Source organism: Bubalus kerabau, chromosome 4 (assembly GCF_029407905.1).
Source record: "Bubalus kerabau isolate K-KA32 ecotype Philippines breed swamp buffalo chromosome 4, PCC_UOA_SB_1v2, whole genome shotgun sequence".
Taxonomy (NCBI): Eukaryota; Metazoa; Chordata; class Mammalia; order Artiodactyla; family Bovidae; genus Bubalus; species Bubalus kerabau.
The window spans coordinates 56,717,637-56,743,099 of NC_073627.1; the positions used below are offsets into that span (position 1 = coordinate 56,717,637).

Sequence of the window (25,463 nt, forward strand, 5' to 3'; positions counted from 1 at the left end):
CTATTCCCTTCTCAAGTGGGCCACGTTTTGTCAGAATTCTCCACCATGACCCATCTGCCTTGGGTGGCCCTGCACACCATGGCTCATACTTTCATTGAGTTAGACAAGGCTGTGATCCATGTGATCAGTTTGATTAGTTTTCTGTGATTGTGGTTGTCATTCTGTCTTACCTCTGATGGAGAGCTTATTGGAAGCTTCCTGATGAAAAAGGCTGACTGAGGGGAAACCTGGGTATTGTTTTGATGGGCAGGGCCTTGCTCAGTAAATCTTTAATCCAATTTTCTGTTGATGGGCTAATGGAATACTGCAAATAGTTTTTAAAGCATGATTTGTAGGTGAGTTTAGCATGTACCTTGGAAGGAGTTTAAGGAATTGACTGATACTGCCAGTAACATAAGGCCCTCCATACTTATCTACTTACATAAGTCAGCAAGTTTTCTCAGGGATTGACATCTATAAAAACAAACCAAAAACACAGGTCCAAAATTGATGGTGAGTCCTGTCTTATTTAGTAATATTCATTCACAAAGATTCAGATTAAAACACACACACACACACACACACACGGCTGCATTTATTAATAGCTATATTGCCATGTCCATTTTATTTTTCCTGTTTAATAATTATGTGACAAAATGTGTGGTGTTTCATGCTATTTTGATCAACGATGTCCCACTAGAAATAATAACTCAATCCAGAACAGACTGTGTTATTTTACGTATATGAGCAAATATCTTAGAAAAAGAGCACTGTTCAGCAGTGTTTGTCTAGACAGTTGACTAAATTCGGACCCTACCTAGTGGTCAGGAGAAAAGGAACAAACGCCTATCTGTTATCCTCTTCCGCCGTCCTGCCCTGAACTGAATGGAATCCCCTCCGCCCCGCGTTGCCCTTCAGAGTTCTGTCGCAACCACTCCCCACCAGTAGGGGGCGCACGTTCACAGGCTCCCGGGGGCGGGCCCCGAGCTCGCCTCTCGGTCGCCCGGTCGAGTCTCTCGGCTTCCGTTGCGCATCGAGCAAGATGGCAGCCTCCGAGACGGTTCGGCTACGGCTTCAATTCGATTACCCGCCGCCCGGCGCCCCGCACTGCACGTCTTTCTGGCTTCTCATCGACCTGAACGGATGCCGAGTCGTCACGGACCTCATCAGTCTGATCCGCCAGCGCTTCGGCTTCAGTTCCGGGGCCCTCCTGGGCCTCTACTTGGAGGGGGCGCTCTTGCCCCCCGCCGAGAGCGCGCGCCTGGTACGAGACAACGACTGCCTCAGGTGCGCGGGCGCGGCGGCGCGGCGGGGCCGGGCGCCTGCGCACGCCGGGGCGCCGCCGGCTCCGGAGGCCGCGGGGCTGAGGGGCCGGCTGGGCGGGGGCTGACGAGCGGCCCTTCTGTGAACCCGGGGCCCTCTGGCCGGTCTAGTCAGGGTGGGGGGCCGAACGTGGAAAAGCCCCGGCCTGCACTCTGGGCGGGGCCCGCGTCTCTTCCAGCCTCGGTTTGCCCACCGCTTGCTCAACCGGGCACCGTTGTTAGGTGCGCGGCGCGGGCCTGCCTTGGACTCGGCCTTGCCCTGGCGGCTCGCGGGCCGAGCAGACCCCAACAGGCGTGTCTTCTTCCCCAGGTGCGGTTTCTCCTGTCTCGGAGCGCCTGCCTTACCGCCTGCGGGCCTAGTTCTCTGTCCCATTTGGGTTCAGTTAAATTGGTGTTTGGGACCTTTTGGCTTTGAATTGGGAAACCAAAGTTTTAAATACGCTTTTGGAAATTAAAAAAAAAAAAAGACACTGACATGAGTGTGAAGGTGCAGTTGTGTAAATTGGTCACGTGTGGCTCATATCTCAGTAAAATGGTAAGACAGTCGTTTTGTTGCAGGAAGGGGGATCCCCTTCCAGGGCCAAAACTGGGCTCTTGTCTAACAGTAGGAAATGAATTGTCCAAGGAGACACGTGTGCTGACAAAGCAAGAGATTTCATTGGGAAAGGGCACCCGGTGGAGAGCAGTAGGGTAAGGAAACCCAGGAGAACATGTCTGTCTCATGGCTTGCAGTTTTATGGTGATGGGATTAGTTTCTGGGTTGTCCTTAGCCAATCATTCTGACTCAGAGTCCTTCCTGGTGGTGCAGGGTTGTTCAGCCAAGAAGGATGCCAGAAAGGATTCTGGGAGGTGGGTGAACAGGTGGTGTCTCCTTTTGACCTTTCCCAAACTCTTCTGGTTCAGTTCAGTTCAGTTCAGTCGCTCAGTCGTGTCCGACTCTTTGCGACCCCATGAATCACAGCATACCAAGCCTCCCTGTCCATCACCAGCTCCCAGAGTTCACGCAAACTCATGTCCATCGAGTTGGTGATGCCATCCAGCCATCTCATCCTCTGTCGTCCCCTTCTCCTCCTGCCCCCAATCCCTCCCAGCATCAGAGTCTTTTCCAATGAGTCAAGCCTTCGCATGAGGTGGCCAAAATATTGGAGTTTCAGCTTCAGCATCAGTCCTTCCAATAAACACCCAGGACTGATCTACTTAAGGATGGACTGGTTGGACCTCCTTGCAGTCCTAGGGACTCTCAAGAGTCTTCTCCAACACCACAGTTCAAAAGCATCAATTCTTCGGCACTCAGCTTTCTTCACAGTCCAACTCTCACATCCATACATGACCACTGGAAAAACCATAGCCTTGACTAGATGGACCATTGTTGGCAAAGTAGTATCTCTGCTTTTCAATATGCTATCTAGGTTGGTCATAACTTTCCTTCCAAGGAGTAAGCGTCTTTTAATTTCATGGCTGCAATCACCATCTGCAGTGATTTTGGAGCCCCCAAAATAAAGTCTGACACTGTTTCCACTGTTTTCCCATCTATTTCCCACGAAGTGATGGGACCAGATGCCATGATCTTCGTTTTCTGAATGTTGAGCTTTAAGCCAACTTTTCCACTCTCCTCTTTCACTTTCATCAAGAGATTTATTAGTTCCATGTTCCTTACCAGGACCTCCTGTCCTAAAACAACACATGCAAACGGTTACTATGGTGCCTTGCCAAGGTGGGTGGTTTCAATCAGTGTGCTTCCCCTAACAGTTTCAGTTCAGATTCATATATTGGAATGATTTATTTAGGGCTTCTTTTTTTTTAATGTTAGATTTACTTATTTTAAATTGAAGGATGATTGCTTTACAATATTGTGTTAGTTTCTGCCAAACATCAACATGAATCAGCAATAGGTATACCTGTGTCCCCTCCCTCTTGAATCCCCCTCCCACCTCACTCTCCCATCTCACCCCTCTAGGTTGTTACAGAGCCCCAGTTTGAGTTCCCTGCCATACAGCAAATTCTCCTTGGCTGGGTGTTTTACATAGGGTAGAGTGTATGTTTCCATGCTCCTCTCTCCATGCCTCCCACCCTCTCCTTCTTCCCCGCCTGCCCCACCACGTGGCTGTAAGTCTGCTCTCTATATCTGCATCTTCACTGCTGCCCTGCAGATAGGTTCATCAGTAGCATCTTTCTAGATTCCATATATTTGCGTTCATATATATTTGTCTTTCTCTTTCTGACTTACTTCACTCTGTTTAATAGGCTCTAGTTCATCCACCTCTTTAGAACTGACTCAAATGCGTTCCTTTCTATGGCTGAGTAATAGTCCATTGTGTGTATGCAGATGAACATCTAGGTAGCTTCCATGCCCTAGCTGTTGTAAATAGTGCTGCAGTGAATATCGGGATACATGTGTGTCTTTCAGTTTTGGTTTCCTCAGGGTATATGCCTAGTGATGGGATTGCTGGGTCATATGGTGGTTTTATTCCTAGTTTTTAAAGGACTCTCCGTACCATCTTCCATAGTGGCTGTATCAGTTTATATTCCCACCAACAGTTCAAGAGGTTTCTCTCTCCTCCACACCCTCTCCAGCATTTATTGTTTGTAGATTTTTTGATAATGGCCATTCTGACCAGTGTGAGATGATACCTCATTGTAGTTTTGATTTGCATTTCTCTAATACAGAGCGATGTTGAGCATCTTTTCACGTGTTTATTAGCCATCTGTGTGGCTTCTTTGGAGAGATGTCTGTTTAGGTCTTTTGCCCACTTTTTGATTGGGTTGTTTGTTTTTCTGGTATTGATTTATATGAGTTGCTTGTATATTGTAGAAATTAATCCTTTGTCTGTTGTTTGATTTGCTATTATTTTCTCCCATTCTGAGCGTTGAGTTTTCACCTTGTTTATAGTTTCCTTTGCTGTGCAAAAACTTTTAAGTGTAATAAGGTTCCATTTGTTTATTTTTCTTTTTCTTTCCATTACTGCAGGAGGTTGGTCATGTAGGATCTTGCTGTGATATATGTCATAGAGTACTCTGCCTATATTTTCCTCTAAGGGTTTTATAGTTTCTGGTCTTACGTTTAGGTTTTTAATCCATTTTGAGTTTATCTTTATGTATGCTGTTTTAGGAAGTGTTGTAATTTCATTCTTTTACATGTAGCTGTCCAGTTTTCCCAGCAGCACTTATTGAAAAGACTATCTTTGCCCCATTGTATATTCTTGTCTCTTTTGTCAAAAACAAGGTACCCATAGGTTGCATGGGTTTGTTTCTGGGCTTTCTATCTTGTTCCATTGGTCTATATTGCTGTTTTTGTGCCAGTTCCAAACTGTCTTGATGACTAGATTTGTAGGATAGTCTGAAGTCAGGAAGGTTGATTCCTCCAGCTCCATTCTTCTTTCTCAAGATTGTTTGGTTATTTGGGATGGTTCGTGTTTCCGTATGGATTGTGAGACTTTTTGTTCTAGCTCTGTGGAGAATGCCTCTTGCAGTTTACTAGGGCTCACGTCGCGTCTGTAGGTTGCATTTGTAGAGCAGTCGCTTTCGCAATGCTGACCCTCCAGTCTAGGGGCACGGCGCGTCTCGCCATCTGTCTGTGTCATCTTCGATTTCTTCATCAGTGTCTTGCAGTTTTCTTTTGTCTCCTTAGGCAGGTATATTCCTAGGTATTTCATTATTTTTGTTGCAGTAGTATATGGAATTGATTTCTTAATTTCTCTTTATGATTTTTCATTGTTACTATATAGGAATGCAAGTGATTTCTGTGTATTAATTTTGTATGTACAAAATCAAGGCTTCTTTTTAAAAGCTTCATTTACAGTGAAAAAAAATTAGAGTTGTGAACCGGCTACTTCCTTGTGCTTGCTCTTTGTTGAATGTTGAATATTCGTTTTCCCAGAGTATGTCAGATTCATACGATTTTTTTCATAGCATCAGGGAATTTAATTTGGAACAGTTGCTGTATCTTTGAGTGCATGTTTGTATCTTTCTGTCTTTCTTATAAAAGCAGGAACACTATGATTTACTAATAATGTTTAGCTATTTCCAATGACAATTTGAAATAGTCCTGGTTTCAAAAAAAGTTGTTATTCTTTTTTATTCATTCCATTCTCTCTGCAATTCAGGGACTGTTTATTATAAATAATGCATCCTGTCCTGTTAGGTTTACTTTTTTATCTCTCTCCTGCTTCATGAATTAATAACTTGCTGATAGCTAACTGCAGTTGTACTTCATTTAATGAATCATCTGAAAATTAAACTCTTTATAATGAAGTTAGCAATGTCAAAGGCAAACTATGAAAGCTCCTGTAGGAAATACATACAGCACCAATGGCAGGCAAAATTCTTCCTAAACACCAAGTGCACAGTTGCATATGTCAAGAAATATCTTTGCAGCTGGCTTCAGTGGTAAATGGGGCAGACCTTAGGAAAATGTTGAATTTGGAAAAGTCTTGTATGTTTTTGTGGTTTCATGTCCCCAGTCATTTGCTTGTCTTCCTCAGACAGACTCACTTTTCTTCAGAGCTACAGAAGAAAACAATCTCTTTTCTCAACGGTACCTAATATTTTTGGAGTAGAGCAAACTAGTTTTGTGTTTCTGTATATTATCTTGTTGTGTCATGTGGACTGGGTAATTATTCCACGTTTTGCTGCTAAGTGCAGAAGATGGTTGAGAAAGGAGAGATCATTATGGAACACAAATGATCAGGGAATTCAGCAGTAACTGAAGGGTAGGTAGGGAAACGTTGGATGGCCCTGTATAGTTGTGGAGACAGAAGCAATACTAACTTGGTGAATAGATGAGTTTGACCAGCAGAAGGGCTTTGTTGGGATTGCCAGGAGTGCTTAGAGAATTCTCATGAGGCAACATGGGGCCTGGTTGTGGGAATCATGAGAAATAAGCCCTGAGGCCCAAGAGCATCTCCACACTTGTCTGCCGCGGTCACTTCCTCACAGCCCCTTCTTTTGAACCCCCAGAAGCTGACTCCTCTGCCCCCAGGCTGCTGACAGTGGCCTCCTGCAGGTGGTCTCCATCTCCCTTGGGAAGAGGATGCACTCCGTTTGCCTGGAGCCCCGTTAGTCTGCGAGGGCCGCTCTGATGAAATACCACAGGCTTAAGCAACCAAAAGTTCTCTCTCACTATTCTGGAGCCTGAAAATCTAAGATTAAGATGTTGGCAAGTTTTGGTTTTTACTGAGGCCTCTGTCCTTGGCTTGTGGGTATCTCTCTTACTGTGTCTTCACACGACCTTTTCTCTGTTGTCACAAAAAGGCACATGACCTGATGTTTCCTTATGTGTCCAAATTTTCTCTCTCGTCAGGACACCAGTCACAGTGGACTAGGGCCCACTCTAACGGCCTTATCTTAATTTTATTACCTCTTCAAAGGCTCTGTCTCTAAATACAGTCACTTTAGAGTACTCTGGGTTAGGGCTTCACAGAAGAATTTTAAGGGGACACAATTTAGCCTATTACACTCCCTGAAGAGAGCTTCACAGGTGCCTGCCTGTGACCAGGTGAGGTGAGATCTCTCTGTTGAAGAGTCATTCTGTGAGAAAACAAAGTGCCTTCTCTCCTCTGTTACTCTTTGACCCTGTGACATTTGATGCTTATTATTAAATACAGAACATTAGAGACGAGTTCTCATTTCATGTTGCTGTGATCAATAGCTCCTTGGATGGCCAGCCAAGCCCCTCTGACATGTCTGTGAGGCTGGCAGAGTGTGAAGACAGTGTTTGAGCCAGACTCAGAGCAGTCTGGTTTCTGGAAATCTTGGATGCCAGAGAAGGTCCTTGCCATTAAGGCTGCTGCTCCTTGTGCAGCTCTTGGTCTCTTGATGCTAAATCTCATTTTGTGGCATGCTGATGGTTCGAGGAATATAGAATGCCGGGCACTCTTCTCTGTCATATTGAGGAGCGTGCTTGTCTAATGCCCTTGGGTTTTCCCTGTACATACTTCTGTGGTGAAGATTCTTCTGTATCTTTGTGTATGTGAGCAATGATTCAGATCATTCCTAGAAGGGGTACTACTTGGTCAAATGTTAAAATTTGATAAGTACTGTCAGGTTGGCCTCCAGAAAAGTTGTACAGGTCTGTATTTATGCCAAGAATATGTGGGTTACCTTTGTTCACTATTGTGTGAAAGGTAAGAGAGCAGAGTGATTAAGAGATCAGGGTCTGGATTCAGAGCTCTGGATTCGAATTTTGGCTCTGCGACTCATTAACTGTGTGCCCTTGCTCAGATGACTGACTTCTCTGTAGGTGGTGATGCCGGGGACAGATGGGACCCCAAGAGATCGCAGATTCCTGCGTACACCCACTTTTTTGAATTCACCTCCATTTGATGGGACAAGTTCATTAAAAACCCACCAACTCCTGTCCCCAGAAGACATTCATTTTATTAATACATTCATTGTATTAATAAAAATTAGAGCTAACATTTAGATATGGTAGCTCATTTGAGTACTATAATTATTACCCTCATTTTCACAGATGAGAAAAGTTGAAATAATGATATTTTAAACTTTAAACCGAAGGCAGAAGAAGATTTGAATTCAGTCACTTTGGCCTTGGCAGGCAATGACTAGGGGGCGTGGGGAGGTGTCAGGCAGTACAAATGGTCATGTCTTTATTTATACATGATAGAATCCTCAAAGTGAACTTGCAGATTTAAAGGGAATCCCTTACATTTTAATACATTTTACCCAGTTTGCCTGGCAAAGAGTTTGAGTGAACAGGGAGTCTGTCTTAAAAATTTCTTGGAATCAAAGACAGGTAACTATACAGGTAGTCTGTTTCCACTGGTAATTATACAGGTCGCTCACTGTTCTTTGTAAAAGGACAGCCTCGTTCACTTCTGTTTGTAAGCGGAGAGTTACTTTGTTGTCTGTGATCCAAGTGGAGAAATGAAGAGCATTGCCAGAAAATTGTCCACCCTAATAAGAAGGGTAACTGGGCAAGTGAGCCGTTTCTCGTTCCCTGGCTGGCATTTAGTTTCTCAGTCTTTGTTCCAAACTGAAATTATCTTCAGTAGCAGCAGATAGCAAGGCTGCAGCAGTCACAGGTCGAGTACCCACAGATCCTTGGTCTTGAGAATGGGTGAGGGGACGCTCAAGCTGCTCTGGAAGGCTCCTCTGAAGGCCAGGGGTCCTGCCTGCAGCGGATGCAGCACGTGTGGCGTTCCAGTGAATTAATGAGCCGCAGTGACCGAACAGAAAGTCTTACATCTGTTTTCTTTTCATTTACTTATTTATTTTAATAGGAGGATAGTTACAGTATTATGACGGTTTTTGCCATACATCAGTTTGAATTGGCCACAGGTATACATGTCCCATACATGTGTCCCCCGCCACCTGGAACCCCCGCTCCCACCTCCCTCCCCACCCTACCCTCTGGGTTGTCCCAGAGCACCGGCTTTGCGTGCCCTGCTTCATGCATCGAACTTGCACTGGGCATCTATTTTACATACGGTAATGTACATGTTTCAGTGCTGTTCTCTCAAATATCCCACCCTCTCCTTCTCCCGCTGAGTCCAAAAGTCTGTTCTTTACATCTGTGTCTCCTTTGCTGCCCTGCATGTAGGATCGTTGGTACCGTCTTTCTAAATTCCATATATATGCATTAATATACAGTATTTGTCTTTCTCTTTCTGACTTACTTCACTCTGTATAATAGGCTCCAAGTTCATCCACCTCATTTGAACTGACTCAGATGTGTTCCTTTTTATAGCTGAGTGATATTCCACTGCGGTATGTATGACAGCTTCCTTATCCACTCTTCTGTCAGTGGACACCTAGGTTATTTCCATGTCCTGGCTATTGTAAACGGTGCTGCGATGAACACTGGGATACACGTGTCTCTTTCACTTCTGGTTTCCTCGGGTTGTATCCTCAGCAGTGGGATTACTGGGTCGTATGGCAGTTGTATTCCCAGTTTTTTTTTTTTTTTAAGGAATCTCCACACTGTTCTCCATAGTGGCTGTACCAGTTTGCATTCCCACCAATGATAAAAGAGCGTTCCCTTTTCTCTATACCCTCTCCAGCTTTATTGTTTGTAGACTTTTTGATGATGCTCATTCTGACCGGTCTGAGATGATACCTCACTGTGGTTTTGATTCACATTTCTCTGATAATGAGCGATGTTGAGCATCTTTTCATGTGTTCGTTAGCCATCTATGTGGCTTCTTTGGAGAGATGTCTGTTTAGGTCTTCTGCCCACTTTTTGATTGGGTTGTTTGTTTTTCTGGTATTGAGCTGCATGAGCTGCGTGTATATTTTGGAGATTAATTCTTTGTCAGTTGTTTCGTTTGCTGTTATTTTCTCCCACTCTGAGGTCTGTCTTTTCACCTTGCTTATAGTTTCCTTCGTTGTGCAAAAGCTTTTAAGTTCAGCTGGGTCCCATGTGTTTATTTTTGTTTTTCTTTCCATTACTCCAGGAGGTGGGTCATGTAGCATCTTGCTGTGATTTATGTCATAGAGTGTTCTGCCTATGTTTTCCTGTAAGAGTTTTATAGTTTCTGGTCTTAGATTTAGGTCCTTAATCCATTTTGAGTTAATTCTTGTATATGGTGTTAGAAAGTGTTCTCGTTTCACTCTTTTACATGTAGTTGACCACTTTTCCCAGCACCACTTGTTGACGAGATTGTCTTTTCTCCATGATATGTTTTTTTGCCTCCTTTGTCAAAGATAAGGTGTCCATAGGTGCGTGGATTTCCTGCATCTATTTTCAAAGTGTGATGAAAAGTTTGGTACTAATTATCATCTCAGAATTCAAACCTGAATCATTGCATTGCTACAAGTGAAAACAAATTGATCAAAGATGTGATGGAAAGTTCCGTATCCGGCAAGTTCCTCAGTTGTTCTTAGATTCACAGTATGCCAGACTAGCGTTTGCCAGTTTAAGGGTTACTTCCTTGCTGCTAGGTGCCGATGTCCACAGCTGAGAACAGCAGGCAATGAGTTTTTATTATGTAAGTCCCTGTTATTTCAGAGTTTTATTTCTCTCTGTGTCCTCCTTCTGGTATCAGTAGCTTTTATTTTATCTTTATGTGTATGTGTCTGTATATTTGTGTATTCTGAAGAATAACGGAGGATTTTTTTCAACTACCACATTGAGATAAATCCATAGGATTAATGTACCTTCAAAAATATAAAGAATGCTTATAATCTATTGTATTACTCACTGGTTGTACTTTATTTTCAAATATGATTGTCTGCATTGTTCCCTGGTCACTAAAAGTACTCGATGAAAGGTACAGCTGGATGTAAATATATTGAAAGAATAATGTTTGTTTTTAGCAGGCATTTTTAAACACCCACTGTGTGCTTGACATTGGCGACGCTCACTCAGGTTTCTGTCACTCTGGCTGTGCATATTAGAATTAAGTGTCGCCAGTCCATGGAGGAACGGAATTCCTTTACTACAGTAAAGTGCTGTTGGGTGAACTGTGTATTAGAGTTCTCCAGAGAAACAGAAACAATACGAGCTGACACAGACATGAGCTGTAGATGTAGAAATGAGGTTTTCAGTAAGGACTTGGCTCATGAGATTATGGAGACTGAGAAGTCCCAAGATCTGCAGTTGGCAATCTGGAGACCGGGGAAAGCTGATGATAAACTTCCAGCCCAAGTGCAAAGGCCTGAGAACCAGGAAAGCTGATGGTATATTTCAGTCTGATTCCTAGTCTAAACGAAGAGACGTTCTTCTGATGTCCCAGCTGAAAGATAGGCAGGGGCTGGCAATCCTCTTGCTCAGCCTTTTATTCTGAGTCCCATTCATATTGGGACCGTCTGCTCACAAAGGCGGGCTTCCCAGTGGCCCTGGTGGTGAAGAATCCGCCTCCCAGTGCAGGGGACTAAGAGATGGGGGTTCGATCCCTGGGCTGGGAAGAGCCCCTGGAGGAGGGCACAGCAACCCGTTCCAGTATTCTTGCCTGGAGAATCCCGTGGACAGAGCAGCCTGGTGGGCTACAGTCCATAGGGTCACGAAGAGTTGGGCACGACTGAAGTGACTTAGCACACACACATGCTGACAAAGGCAGTCAGTTTATTTAGTGTACAAATTCAGATGTTAATCTCATTCTGAAACACCCCCACAGACACACCCAGAACAATGTTTAACCAAATATCTGGGTACCCCAGGGCCTGTTGACCAATCTGGGGTCAATAGGATCCGATTGAAAGTGAAAGTCACTCAGTCATGTCTGACTCTTTGCAACCCCATGGACTATATATAGTTCATGTAATTCTCTAGGCCAAAATACTGACGTGGGTGCCTGTTCCCTTCTCCAGCAGATCTTTCCAACCCAGGGATTGAATCCAGTTCTCCCACATTGCAGGTGGATACTTTACCAGCTGAGCCGAGAGGGAACCAGCCGAGGTCCAGCCCCGGCTGATCCAGGGTATTCAAAGGAGAGACGGCTAGGCGACCTATTCAAATGTTAATTAGAGATAATAAAGAGTAATAGAATGAGGATAGCTCAGTAGGAAAATTCAGTGGAGAAAAGAGGCTGAGTAGCTTGGTTTACGCGGGAGACCAATAAAACTTCAAGACAAGAAGTTTGCACCACTTACGTAGGCCGCAGGCGTCCTTCCATTCTCCCGAAGGAGAGGAGACACTGAGGCCTCCCCGGTCAGATCTTAGAAGCCCAGGCATAATTAGCAAGCATGGTGGGTTCCGCGCTCCAGATGGAGACTCAGCTAGAATTTGGGAGAGAGAGTGACATGGGGAGACCAAGTTTCAGTGAACAAGGCCCGCACTTTATTTTCCAAAGTAGTTTTTATACCTTAAGTTATGCATAGAGGATAATGGGGGAAGGGGTGGAGTCATGCAAGGACAGCAGTTCCTGGTTCTAATCTAAGCCAGGCTTTCAAACTTATCATATGCAAAAGTTCAGGTGATTGACATCATCTTCTGGCCCGGAGGCCTGTTAACATTTTAAGAAACTTATTTTTCTCTAAAGGTGATTATTCCAAAGTCAGGCACCAGCCTTCCAAAAAGCATTGGACAAAGCTGCATTTTACATTTCTATACACCCATTATATCAATCAATACACTGCCAAGGACACAGTAGGTAAGGAGTATGGAGACTTAGCAGCAAACATTGGCCCAACAAGTGAAAAACCCTTCACCAATACAATTTCTAATCAATCTTTTAACTACTCAAAGGAATCTGTGTTTAGGCAGTTTAGAACATCTCCTGCCTCTCACAGTTGGGAGGCTCTGAACAATCACATGTGGCCGGAAAAACCCATTCAGGCAGGCTAGAGGATTTCCAAAGGAGTTTGTAGGTTGAAACACTGTCACACCCAGGAATTATTAACTGGAGCTGTAAGCTAACTCTTTTTTTCAGAGAGAGGTAGTGGGGGACAGCCCCCTGTAAAGTCAGAGGTGTAGGTGAAAGCACAAAGCAGAAAGTAGGCAGACTCTGGTTTGGGGGGTAGATGCTCGAGAATTTCCAGGGGGACTCCTGAGGCTCGATCCCGCCTTTGCGTATGCCGAGCCTCCTTCCTCATGACCTTTGTCATGGGCGGAGTTCCTCACGCTGGCTCCTGGCAGTGATAGAATTCCAGTTGAGCTATTCCAGATCCTGAAAGATGATGCTGTGGAAAGTACTGCACTCAATATGCAATATGCACTCAATATGCAATATGCCGGCTCCCGGCAGGAACCCCAGGAATACTGGAGTGGGTAGCCTATCCCTTCTCTAGGGGATCTTCCTGACCCAGGAATTGAATCGGGGTCTCCTGCATTGCAGGCAGATTCTTTACTGACTGAGCTATCCAGGGAAGCCAGGTTGATACATGAAATTAATAATCACCAAATGTTATAGAATTTTATAATGGCTGTCAGTACAGTTTAAAACAGGTTCAGTGTTTTCCTAAATTCAAACAAAATAAAAATGAAATCTGATTAAAAAAAACAGCTTACAACTCAAAACAAAATGGGCGATCAGCATAGCCACCACTTAGGGTGGGCACATAACATAGTGGAAAGGCTGTGAGCTTTGGAATTAGACAAACAAGCTTGAGTTACATTTCTGTGACTTACTGGCTGTGGATCCTGGGCAGTTACTTGTATGAACTGTAATTTTGTGATCAGTTTTAAAATGAAAAGAAACCTACTTCATAATGGTGTTTAGATGAAAGAAAATCTAATGTTAGGATGCAGTAGATGATCAATAAATAAAACTAGTTATTTGAAAGTTGACCATAAGTGACACCATAGATCATTTTGTTAAAAAGAGCCTTTTATCTTGAAGTGATTTGACCTTTTTTTCATTGCCTGATGTAGTCATGTTAGCGTATAACTATGTCCTGGAGACATGCTTATGAATTACTAAAGCTTTCTCTCTTGTTCTTTTAACAGAGTTAAATTAGAAGAGAGAGGAATTGCTGAGAGTCCTGTAACAGTTAGTAATGGGGATAGTATTCGTTTATCACCTAGAAAAGCAAAGAAGCGGGCATTTAAGTTGGACGAAGATGAAGAAACTGAACTAGATTACAGAAATTCAAAGAAGCATTGGAAGAGATATGAGAACAATAACAGTGAGAAGACCTTGGATTTAGAACCGAAAGCCACCACAGACCAGAGTGTGAGTAAAAAAAACAAGAGGAAAAACAAAGCCATGTGTGATGCAGTGGAGGTTGATGATGGAGAGACTGAAAAAAAATTGCCAAAGAAAAAGGAGAAACGTGAATATAAAAAACATGCCAAGACTCCCAAGTCTTCTAAAGCACAGTCTGTGAAAGAGTGGACCATCCAGAAGTGCAGCCCTAAAGCCCTTCCTGCTAGAAACAGCCTTGTGAGAGCCAACAGGAAAGGTGGCATGGCCGTCCGAACAAAAGACAGTCCTGATTCCTCCTCGGAGTCTGAGTCTTACCACGAATCAACCAGTGATGGTCTCAGCAACGTCATCTTGGAGGTCAGACATTCCTCAGGGAAAATCTTGACTGACGTGTCAAAGGACGGATCCTCTGTGAAAACCACAGCTGCAAACAAAGCGGCTCCAAAACCTGGTTTTACCTCTGTCCCCATTAAGGGCAAGACCTCCAGAACATCCTCTTCTAGTTCAGACTCTAGTTCAGAGTCAGACGATCAATGCGTGATGCCAAAAAGCACCCCAGAGTGTACTGCAGAGCTCTTGAAAACTGTAGGCCTCTTTGTAGGAAGAGATTGTCCAGGGCCATCATCACAGGCTCCAAACGCCGCTGGGTGGAAGCAGTCGGACCCAAACAGTGGCAGTCGGGCCCAAACAGTCCTCTGTCCTCCTCCCAACGTGACTCTCCCCGCCAGTTTGGGAAGAGGTTGGGGTAGAGGAGAGGACCTTCTTTCCTGGAAGGGAGCAAGGGGCCGGGGTATGCGGGGGAGAGGTCGAGGACGAGGGCATGCTGTTCCCTACGTTTTAAATAGAAACACCGACTATCAGAAGCAACAGCAGTTGAATGAAATAGTGACAAACTCATCTGCCGTCATCCAGGTAGGTATTGCTGTGAGCTCACGTCTTCCCCTTTCCTCATGTTGTGTGTCTGGAGTTGATGTTGGGGTTCACGTTTTCTCACCAGTAACAAAATCTCATGACTAATACTGTTTTTCAGAATCCCATAGAGACACAAAAGAAGGACTACAGTCTCTTACCACTGTTAGCAGCTGCCCCTCAAGTCGGAGAAAAGATTGCATTTAAGGTATATATTTAAAAAACAACAGTTAACAACAAAAGAGTTTATTCCTCTTCCCAATAAACTTATTCGTTAACACATTAGGTTACATTTGTATTTATAAGTTAATATAATTTATGTTAATAAAACTTAATGAATTATTAAACTAATTTATATTTATAAAAACTCTTCCTGAATCATTATCTTTCCTGTTCTCTTGCCAAGCATGTAGTAGGTGCCCAGTAATTATTTTCCGAGTGAATAAAAATGGCTCAGCCTGATGTCTGGAACACAGCAAGTGCTCAGTAAAAAAAGGCTCTACATGTCACCTCCAAACCTCCCAAAACCCCCCAAAGAACCTTTCCCACTTGAAGCCCTGTTTTGCTACAGGCCCTTGGTAGGGCTACCTGAGTGATGGAGTAAGCGCCCAGACATGGCATGCTTGGTTTTCTCAGGAGTAAGGAAAGGGAAGCACGGGCTATCTGTATTTGTGAGTTTTTTTCTTCTTTTTTAGCTTTTGGAACTAACATCCAATTATTCTCCTGATGTCTCTGACTACAAGGTAAGGGTCTTTATTTACAAATAATCAAATGTCAGTACATTAAAGAAGCTAAAGTCATGTTTAATGCTGCTAATTACAGATAACAGGTTTTTATGGAGTAAACAGTGCCGTAAAGTAGAAAATAAAAACATTCTCAAAATGTAAACTTTTTAATAATATCACTTTGAAGTCTCCCAGTGTTACTTTTCTTAATACCTAGGAGGAATATAGAATGAGAATGACAGATTTTTTTTTTACTCAGTTTTTTCTAATCAGCTTAGATACACAAAGTTATTTGAGTATCCCTCCCCATGATCCTCATCTTTGAAAGGAAATAAAATAGCTCTTAGTCAGAAAGGGCTTCCCAGATGGCTCAGTGGTAAAGAATCTATCTGCCAGCGTAGGAGATGCAGGTGATATGGGTTCAATCCTTGGGTCGGGAAGACCCCCTGGAGTAGGAAATGGAAATCCACTCCAGTATTCTTGCCTGGAGAATCCTGTGGACAGTGGAGCCTGCCGGGTGAGCACGCACGCACAGACTCAGCCAGAAAATTTGATTATTTTCGGCATGGGAATCTGTTTCATATATTTATGAATTCCTATCGGTTCAGCCAGTTCAATGCCTCAGTCGTGTCCGACTCTGCAATCCCATGGACTGCAGCACACCAGGCTTCCCCGTCCATCATCAGCTCCTGGAGCTTGCTCAAACTCATGTCCCTTGAGTTGGTGATGCCATCCAACCATCTCATCCTCTCTTGTCCCCTTCTTCTGCCTTCATTCTTTCCCAGCATCAGGGTCTTTTCCAATGAGTCAGTTCTTCACATCAGGTGGCCAAAGTATTGGAGTTGCAATAAATATTTAGGACTGATTTCCTTTAGGATGGACTGGTTGGATCTCCTTGCAGTCCAAGGGACTCTCAAGAGTCTTCTCGAACAGCACAGTTCAAAAGCATCAATTCTTTGGCACTCAGCTTTCTTTATAGTCTAACTCTCACATCCATACGTGACTGCTGGAAAAACCACAGCTTTGACTAGACAGACCTTTGACGGCAAAGTAATGTCTCTGCTTTTTAATATGCTGTCTAGGTTGGTCATAGCTTTTCTTCCAAGGAGCAAGTGTCTTTTAATTTCATGGTTGCAGTCACCATCTGCAGTGATTTTGGAGCCCAAGAAAACATTGTTTCCCTATCTATTGGCCATTGTTTCCCCATCTATTTGCCATGAAGTGATGAGACCGGATGCCATGATCTTCATTTTCTGAATGCTGAGTTTAAGCCAACTTTTTCACTCTCCTCTTTCACTTTGATCAGGAGGCTCTTTAGTTCTTTACTTTCTGCCATAAGGGTGGTATCATCTGCATATATGAGGTTATTGATATTTCTCCTGGCAATCTTGATTCCAGCTTGTGCTTCATCCAGCCCGGCATTCCTATTGGTTACTATGATCTAATATGGTTTCTTTTGCCTTACCAGTTAACCACAGGTAATTCACAAATATTATCCTTGGAATTTCCTCATTTAATATTTGTGTGGGACTTCATACTGGCATATGAACTTCATCACAGTTCAGCAAAAGTGTGACTCAGTGGGATTATAGAATTACATGTTTTCTTCCCTTTCTTACCCATTCAAAATTTTGTTAAAATCTTGTTAAAATGCATACTTTCTTATTTTGATGTGAGATTCAGAATGTAAGTCCATTTTTAAAGGAAATAATCGATATGTTAACATAGCAATATAGATAAGGTACAACGGTGAATCAATCTGAATTGATACCTTGGAAGTCTTTTAAAATCGTGTTAAGAATCTTTGTTCAAAAGCAGGCTAGAAGAAGAATCAGTTCATGAAGAGATTTGGTTGGTTAGTTCTGGGTAGTTGGTGTATTTCCATCTTTTCATCTTAGTCCCTTAATATAAGTGACCACATAACTTACCATGTACATCAGAACACTTGCAAATGAAAAGGATTATTATTGTACTGATAATTTATACTGAAGGGAAACATAAATAGACCTGTCTTGGGCAGACCAGGGTGTGTGTTCAGCCTACTGCAGATGATTAGTTTAATTCTGCAGTATGTGAGGAAATGGAAATAAACATAGAATTTATATGTCCCACAACCTGTATCAGTCCCTGATTCTAGATGATACAGATTTTTAAAATGCATATTAAATAGATGTTGGTCATTATATGTATTTTGGAAAGCTGTTTGCTACTTTGTTTCCAGTATTTTTAGGACTTTTTTGAAGTTGCTTTCCAAACCATTTCAAGAGTGAAAATCAGTGTTACTTTTTTGCTTTGATGTCAAATGCTGTTATCCAGCTAGATCATTAGCTTTATTCATTAAGCTTGTCTTTAAAAGTCAAAGCTATCTTCAAAGAATGTAGTCTCCCCAACCCCCCGACCTGTCTAATATGTATCCATGGGATTTTAATTTATGGAGGTGACTGACAGATAACACAGCAGAGTCAGTGCTGCTGAAGAGAGGAATTTATTATTTACATTTCCCAAGAGAAAGGAGAATGCCACCCCAGGCAGGACTCCAGGTGCCAGCAGCTGGCTGTGGCCGGGAGGCAGGGGCAGGAGTGAGGCGCTTCCGTCCGGGTCTCCTCGGGGTTGGAGGGCAGGCTAGTTTGGATAACTAGAGGCTGTGGGCTCTAGGGCTGTTCCTAGCCGTGTAGCGCCTGCTCCGGGGATAATTTAGACCAGAGAAATGTGGTCTGCTGTGGGAGTTATGTTTCAAATACATGTTGACTTATTTAAAAAAATTTTTGTTGAAATAAGATTCACATAAAACTCACCATCTTAACTATTTTTAAGAGGTTTTAGCACATTCATCATATTTCACAGGTTGATTTTTGACTTGGACTTTTATTTTTTGAAAGGAAGGAAGAATATTAAGCCATAACCCGGAGACCCAGCAAGTAGACATAGAAATTCTTTCATCCTTACCTGGTGAGTCTTCTAGAAAGATATTTGAAAGCGTAGGCTCTTCACGTCCGCACTGGTTTCTCAATAGCTTCTATGCGCAGGAGCCGCTGTCTTCCTTGGCCGCCATGGTTACGGTGCCCTCTGCTGCCTCTGTCCGCGCAGAGGGCCTGGGGGTGGGCTGCGCAGCGCTTCCGCTAGTGGGGTTTCGTGTCTGCTGAGAGTTGTTGGGTTTGTTCCCCAAACTGTTAGGCACGTTGTTCTTATTATTGTAACCATGTAATTTCATAAAATTACATAAATTAATGAAAATTGATGGCAAAAAAAATTGTCTATGAAACTTGAATGGTGACTCAGGATCGTTGCTGAAAATTTTGCTTTTGAATTACATGTGATGGGTTAGCTATAAGAGTTTGGGAGGAATTTGATAAAAATCTGAGAAGATTCTGCACTTAAATTGTGTTGCTAATTTTATATTCTTGCATCCACTTAAAAAACAAAAACAAAAAACCTCGGGACTTTTCCTGGAAGTCGGGTGGTTAAGCCTCCATGCTCCCAATGCAGAGGGTGTGGGTTTGATCCCTGGTGGGAGAACTAAGATCCTCCATGCTGCGTGGCATGACCAGAAAACCAAACAAAACCCCTCAAAACTCAAAAACTGGAAATTGCATATATGCATTAAGGATAAAGTTTATAAAAGAAAGACAGCTCCAGTCAGTGACTCATAAGACCTACTAGCTTTGTTTGAAAAGGTTGGCAAATGAATGTACTTCTCTGTGTTAAATCAAAATAAAATGTCTGAAATATAAGTGTAGCCACACTCTCATGCATTATTTTAAATGGTTCCCCTGCTTTATGCCTGAATCACCCCCACCCATTTTTGGTTCTGAAACCCTGGAATAACAGGGCTTTTATTGTGTATGGCTTAACTTGGGTTGTGTTTGCAGGGGTCCCTGGCCAGAGATTAGAGGCGATCCCTTTTTCTTTAGCAGACTGTAAGGAATTGATTATTTTCTGTTCATGTTTAAATAAGATAGTAAAAGAGTCAAGACTGTAGTATGTAAGAATCATTCAAAAAGATTTTTCAGGGGATTCCCTGGTGGTCCAGTGGTTAGGGTCTGACACTTTCTCTGCTGGGGCTCAATCCCTGGTTGGGGAACTAAGATCCTGCAAGGTGTGAGGGCACCCAGAAAAAAACACAAACAAAAAACCTTACACTGGTTTTCCAGCTCTCTTCTGGTTAGATTTCATTTGAAGAAATCCTCCTTAGGAATGTTGGACAGAGGTTTGTCCGTGGTCAAATTCTGTGGACACAGCGTGGTCACTTCTTGTCAGGTGATTGACAGTGATGATATCCAATTAGAACTTTTGTTTTTGGGAGCATCAAGGAACACTTGATCTGTTTTGTAGCAGAAATACAGGTAGTCCTCACTGCATAGTTCTAATGAAGTTCAGTTACCATGGTTTTGTTACATAGAACCAGTCTCCAGTGATATTGGTATATTAACTCTTGTTTTTAAAAATATTTATTTATTTCTTTGACTGCACTAGGTCTCAGTTGTAGATCTGAGTTGCAGGATCTTCAGTTGTAGCGTGGGATCTAGTTAGCTGACCAGGGGTCAAACCTGGGCTCCCTGCATTGCGAGTGTGGAGTCTTAGCCACTGGACCACCAGGGAAGCCCCTGTTGGCTGTGAGTGAGTGTGTGAAGCACCACCAGCTCTCCAGCCCACAGATGACTGCCCAGTAACGGCGCCCACTGTGATCAGTGCCTGGTCACCTGGCTTCTTTCAGTGTTTGGCGGTTGGTCGCGGTGCGTGTTACCCAGTTCCCACAGCACAGCACAGAGTGTGCTGTGGTGCCTCCTGGTCTCAGTGATAAACCCATGTGCCACTGTACAAAAGTGGAGAATTGAAATAGGGACTTGGCCAACAAAAATGAAAGCATGACAAAGAAACAAAAAATGATAATGCTAAAAGTAACATCCAAATTGAATTTAAGTGAAATCGTAGAAGAAATAGCTCACTGTGGAAATGCTGACTTTGAGCTTTCTGTGAACTTCTTGACATCAGTGAGGAAAGTGGTCATGATGAAAGGAATAAGGATGTCCTAGAAATTACATCAGCAAAAAAATGAACAAAACTGTGAAAAAGAAGCTCTCAGATCTTATCTCATAACATTCAAAACTCAAAGGATAACTTGCTGGAAGTGGACCCAAACAGAAGGAGTGTGACAGCTGAGCCAGGCATGCGGAAGCTCCTCGCTCTGCGCTGTGGTCAGACGGCAAGGGGGCGAGCGCTGTTAACCCCCCGGGATATGTGTGGACACAGAGCATTCTCTGATTCTCATTTTTTCTGTTTTAAATTAGGTCAGTGTCCTACATAAATAGCAGTTTTACTGTGTTTTCATTTCCCTATACAGTAAAGGTTTGAATGTTTTGACAAATTTTGAAGATCATGAGACAGTCATAAGTTTCCCCATTGGTTAAGATTGTTTTGCATGATTTCAGCTTGTGTGGTCATTTTTATAGCCCCACCCTACCATATAAAATGAAGACTGCTGTGTTACCAAGGAAGCATGTATAATTTCTGCGGACACAGCAAGATATAAGAATTTTGCAGAATTCACATTACCTTCTTCTGTTGAAACAAACCAGTTCTGAGGGGGCGGGATTACCTTGTGGTTACACATGCTTTTCTGGGATTGCTAGTGCTAGTGTATCAGCTCCCTTCTTTTCTGTGAAGGGAGGATGCTCACTGATGAGTGCCTGAGAAGCCCCTGTCTGTTGACACAGGCTTCACAGCATCTCCTGTCACTGAGCACTCCATGCTTTCCTGTGTGCACCAGCCTCCACATCAATGGACACTTTGTTTGTGGTGGTTTTTCTAATGATATGAATTGCCTGTAGAGGAACTTTTTCACTACTGGGAAATTACTTATTATCTCTCCTTCCTACCATCTGGTTTCAGCCATGAAAGAACCTGGGAAATTTGATTTGGTTTATCGCAACGAAAATGGAGCTGAGGTAGTGGAGTACGCGGTGACGCAGGAGAAGAGGGTAGGCGTGCTTCTCTTTTCGGGATTGCTGGGTCGTCCTCTCGCTTGGCTGGCTGCTGCTGGCCTGGACGGTGGCACTGCGCTTCCTGCATTGCCGCATAGCGTCAGAGAGGCTCCCGGCCTCGGGCGTCTCCAGACGCCTCCACCATGTCTCCTGACAGTCACTACTGCCTCCCAAGGGTTACTATGATTCTGACTTAGAACAGTGCAGATAATTTTGAAGAATGACGCACAATGTTGAATCTGTCTTCTGATTTTGTTTAAGTCCTTAAATTGCCATTTTAGGAAGTATATGGTTTAGAGCTTTGTTGGCAGCCAGACTTCCAGAGATGCTGGAATGGCTGCCTCATTAGAGTATGGTAGCATTGAAGTGAATAGAATTTATATTTAAGAAACCACTTCTTAAGGTGTTTATATTTGAAATGTTATGATATTATTCTGAAGTTTTAGTATTGCAAAGTCACGTTTTATCTGAAATGTAAACTTGTGGAAACCCTAACCAGACTGTATGTTTTGCTTTGTCTTTAGGATAGATGACACTCAGGGATTTACTCCAAAAGCACATTTTTAGGGTCTGTGGTAGGCCCTGCAGATTTGGCCCCGTATCCCGTACTTCTGTATTTGCAATATATGCAGCCCCACTTTTTTGTTGAAATGTGTTCTTGGAAACTACCCTGGAAAATTAAATGTTGGAGGCTTTCCTCTTGGAGGCCTGAAGTAGGGCCTGTAATTACGTTTTTGGACACTAGATGGCTCTCATTATTCATCCAGATGGCCTTCATTAGCTTTGCTTTCTCTTGGTAAAATGTGAAATAACTCCTCTGTTTTTAGGCAGCACAGGAAAAGAACCATAGAGCCGAATGAAAGGGCATCAGCAGACTAGTGATAACCCTCTGGGCTGTATCTGCCTCCCAAGAAGTCTGCAGACTGCCTGTCCATAGAGACTGGTTGGGCAAATCCTTCTGACCCCTTGGTAACCAGCTGGTACCACCCGGCCCCAGCCCATGCTCAAAATCAAAGAAAGATGAAATATGTTTAATATAAAATTTAGCTGTGTTCTAGGTAAACAAGGCCTTCTACCTTAGTTGAACTGAATTTACTGGAACTCAAATTACCTCCAGTCCTCAAGCATTCTTCACAAATGGAAATTGAAGTTTTTAACTGACTAAAATTCATATGACCTCAAAATGACGTCTCTAAACTGAATATTTTCTGTTTTTCCTCAGATAACCGTTCTTTGGACAGAGTTAATTGATCCAAGACTGATTATCGAATCTCCGAGTAACACATAAAGTGTGGAGCTTCCCTGAGTATGACCTCTCCACCTCGTGGTTTATAAATGTCTTATTTGTGAAAGTGACTATAACCTGAACTGTTTTTTTTTTTTTTTTTTAAAGAAGATTTGTGAGTTGTATGCATTTCCGGTTATCTTCCATTTGCTGCATAGGAAAAAATCTACCTCATCATTTAAAAGAACATGGGTGTTGCTTTTGTAGATCTTTTTTTTTTTCCAGGCTTAATCTTAGTAACAAAATTTACAACATGACATTCCTTCAGGCATCATTTATAAAAACAATACGTACGGTTTCTTCTCTTTTTTATTTTTTTCAAACATCAAGTAGCTTTATCGTCAGTAGGAGTTTGTAATACCAAATACAGAAAGTGCTGTATATCTTGTCTCAGTAAGTTTTATTAAGTAACGTTTTAAAATATGAAAGCATGTTACTTGACTTAATTTTTTAAAATTTAAGTTGTTCCATTCAACGTGGAACATCTTATACATTTCAAGTGTTTTATACTTGTGATTGTCAGGAGTTAACCAGTAGCTGGGTTTGTTACAGGCAATGAGTTAAGGAATCCTTTCACACTTTTCTCACCTTTAAGATGAAGGATTCTCAGGGCCTGTGGAGAGCAGTGAAAATAAGTCTGTGTGCCTGGGGAAGAACTGGGGCTCCACTCGAGGGGGAGGATTCACTGTGAGCTCAGGCCAGGGTGACCTGTCCAGCCACTTGATCCCGGGCGCCTGGCTAAGTGTGCTGTGCTGGAGTGAGGGTCTTGAAGAGAAACTTCCTTTTCTGTTATTATTCAACACAAAGCTAAAAAAGGCAGAAATATATACTGTGAAAATTGTTTTAACAAAACATCAGATCCCTCCTTTGGCTTTGCAGATTTTTAAATAAAATCATATTGAACTAAACTTTCCTGCTGAGTCATCTTGTTTGGGTTTTGCAGATTGGTACCTTGTTTTATAATAATGCAGAAGATTAAAATTTTCTCTAACAGGAAGGTTTGCCTTGACTAAAGACTTTGATGTCGCAAGGTTTAGTTCGGTGGAGTTCATTAGATCTGGGAGCAACTGGATCAAAGGAAATGTTGTCTACTTTTAAGTTGCATGACATTGATGTGCATCAAAGTTGGTATTTACTGATTTTTAAACGAGAAGTATGACTCCAGAAAGAGTGAGATTAACGTGAATGATGGAATCCTGGTTCTGGGGTCCTGGTGTAAGCATGCTTTCTTTCCAGGGTTTGGAGAACAAGACAAATAGTAAAGGCCAACGGGTGCGTGAAAACAGTGCTCAGCACCACTAGTCATCAGGGAAGTCAAAACCACAGCGAGACGTCACCTCGCACCTGTTAGGGTGGCTCCAACCAAAAACACAAGAAATAATCACTGTTGGAGAGGGCGTGGGGCAAAGGAAACCCCAGTGCGCCGTTGGTGGGAATGTAGATTCACTATGGAGAACAGTATGGAGGCGCCCCCTGATTTTTTTTTTAATTAACAATAAAACTATCATATGATCCAGGAGTTTCACTTCTGGGTATTTATCCGAAGAAAACAAAAACACTGACTTGAAAAGATTGCTGTATCCCCATATTCATTGCAGCATTATTTACAATAGTCAAGACACAGAGTCATTGATACCCATGGATGGATGAAGAATGGATGAATGGATGAAGTGGTGTGTGTGTATACATATATTATTCAGCCATAAGAAAGAATGAAGTCTTGCCATTTGTGATAATATGGATGAATCTTGAGGGCATTATGCTAAATGAGTTAAATCAGACAAAGACAAATACTACATGATGTCACCTATCGAATTTCAAAACAAAGATATAAAGAACAGATTGGTGGTTGTCAGTGGCATGGGCTGAAGGTGGGCAAAATGGTAAAGAAGGTCAGAAGTATAAACTTGGAGTTATAAGTGCTGGGGGTACAATATACAGTACGGTATAGATAATAATACTGTATTGCATACTGCATTTGAAAGTTGTTCAGAGAGTAGATCTTATAGGTTCTCATCACAAGGAAAAAATGTTGCTGTGGTGCCTAGACTTTGTGGTGTTCACTTTACAATGTATGTAAGTATTGAATATGGTATACTCATGAGACTAATGGTATGTGCCAACTAGACCTCAGTTGAAAAACAAAAAAGACCTCAGGATGTCTTTTCTTTGGATTATCAGTTCATGAGTCACCTTTTCCTCTATGGTGGTGGTGTTCAAAGTGAATAGCAGGCCACCAGAGTCTTGGTATCAATGTAGGGGGTCATTACCTGCATTTTGAAAAATGAAATAGGATAGAAAAATAGTGTACCACATTCAGTAAATTTCAGTTTGCTTTATGAAAGAAACAATTTACATATACCCATGTGTACCCTGGATCATCATGTACAGAATTATTCTGGGAGTGAGAGGGAAGAGGAGAGGTGAAAATGTAGGCAAGAAGTCCATGCTAAGGACCGAATCTGCCTCACTGCTCCTTGACTCGTGGTCCAGAAACACAGTTTTGTTTTTAATATTTATTTATTTGGCTTAGTTGCATCATGAGGGGTCTTCCTCGCAGTATTTGGACTCTAGTTGCAGCACGTGGGCTCCGGAGTACACAGGCTCAGTACTTGTGGCGTTGGGGCTCAGTTGCTCCACAGCACGCGGGATCTTAGTTCCCTGACCAGGGATCGAACCCACATCCTCTGCATTGCAAAGTAGACTCTCTACCACTGCTC

General features: G+C 42.8%; 1 protein-coding gene across 2 annotated transcripts; it reads left to right on the top strand.

Moving 5' to 3' along the window:
• The first annotated feature begins 921 nt into the window (after nucleotides 1–921).
• On the top strand, nucleotides 922–23,651 carry COIL (coilin). Of its 2 annotated transcripts, XM_055577559.1 has the most exons (7): nucleotides 922–1,266; nucleotides 13,645–14,755; nucleotides 14,874–14,960; nucleotides 15,448–15,495; nucleotides 18,357–18,426; nucleotides 21,367–21,455; nucleotides 22,681–23,651. In XM_055577559.1, the coding sequence occupies exons 1-7, from the start codon at nucleotides 1,022–1,024 to the stop codon at nucleotides 22,744–22,746; spliced, it is 1,716 nt and encodes a 571-aa protein (XP_055433534.1). In that variant the 5' UTR covers nucleotides 922–1,021; the 3' UTR covers nucleotides 22,747–23,651. The 2 variants fall into 2 exon arrangements, with proteins under 2 accessions (XP_055433534.1, XP_055433535.1); XM_055577560.1 differs by lacking the exon at nucleotides 15,448–15,495.
• The last annotated feature ends 1,812 nt before the right edge of the window (nucleotides 23,652–25,463 follow it).

Bases quoted from the DNA above. Each gene is read 5' to 3' on its own strand.
- COIL (XM_055577559.1), top strand. From the start codon at position 1,022: ATGGCAGCCTCCGAGACGGTTCGGCTACGGCTTCAATTCGATTACCCG. The intron at 1,267-13,644 runs GTGCGCGGGCGC...TTCTTTTAACAG, and splicing joins CGAGACAACGACTGCCTCAG to AGTTAAATTAGAAGAGAGAG. The intron at 14,756-14,873 runs GTAGGTATTGCT...ACTGTTTTTCAG, and splicing joins ACTCATCTGCCGTCATCCAG to AATCCCATAGAGACACAAAA.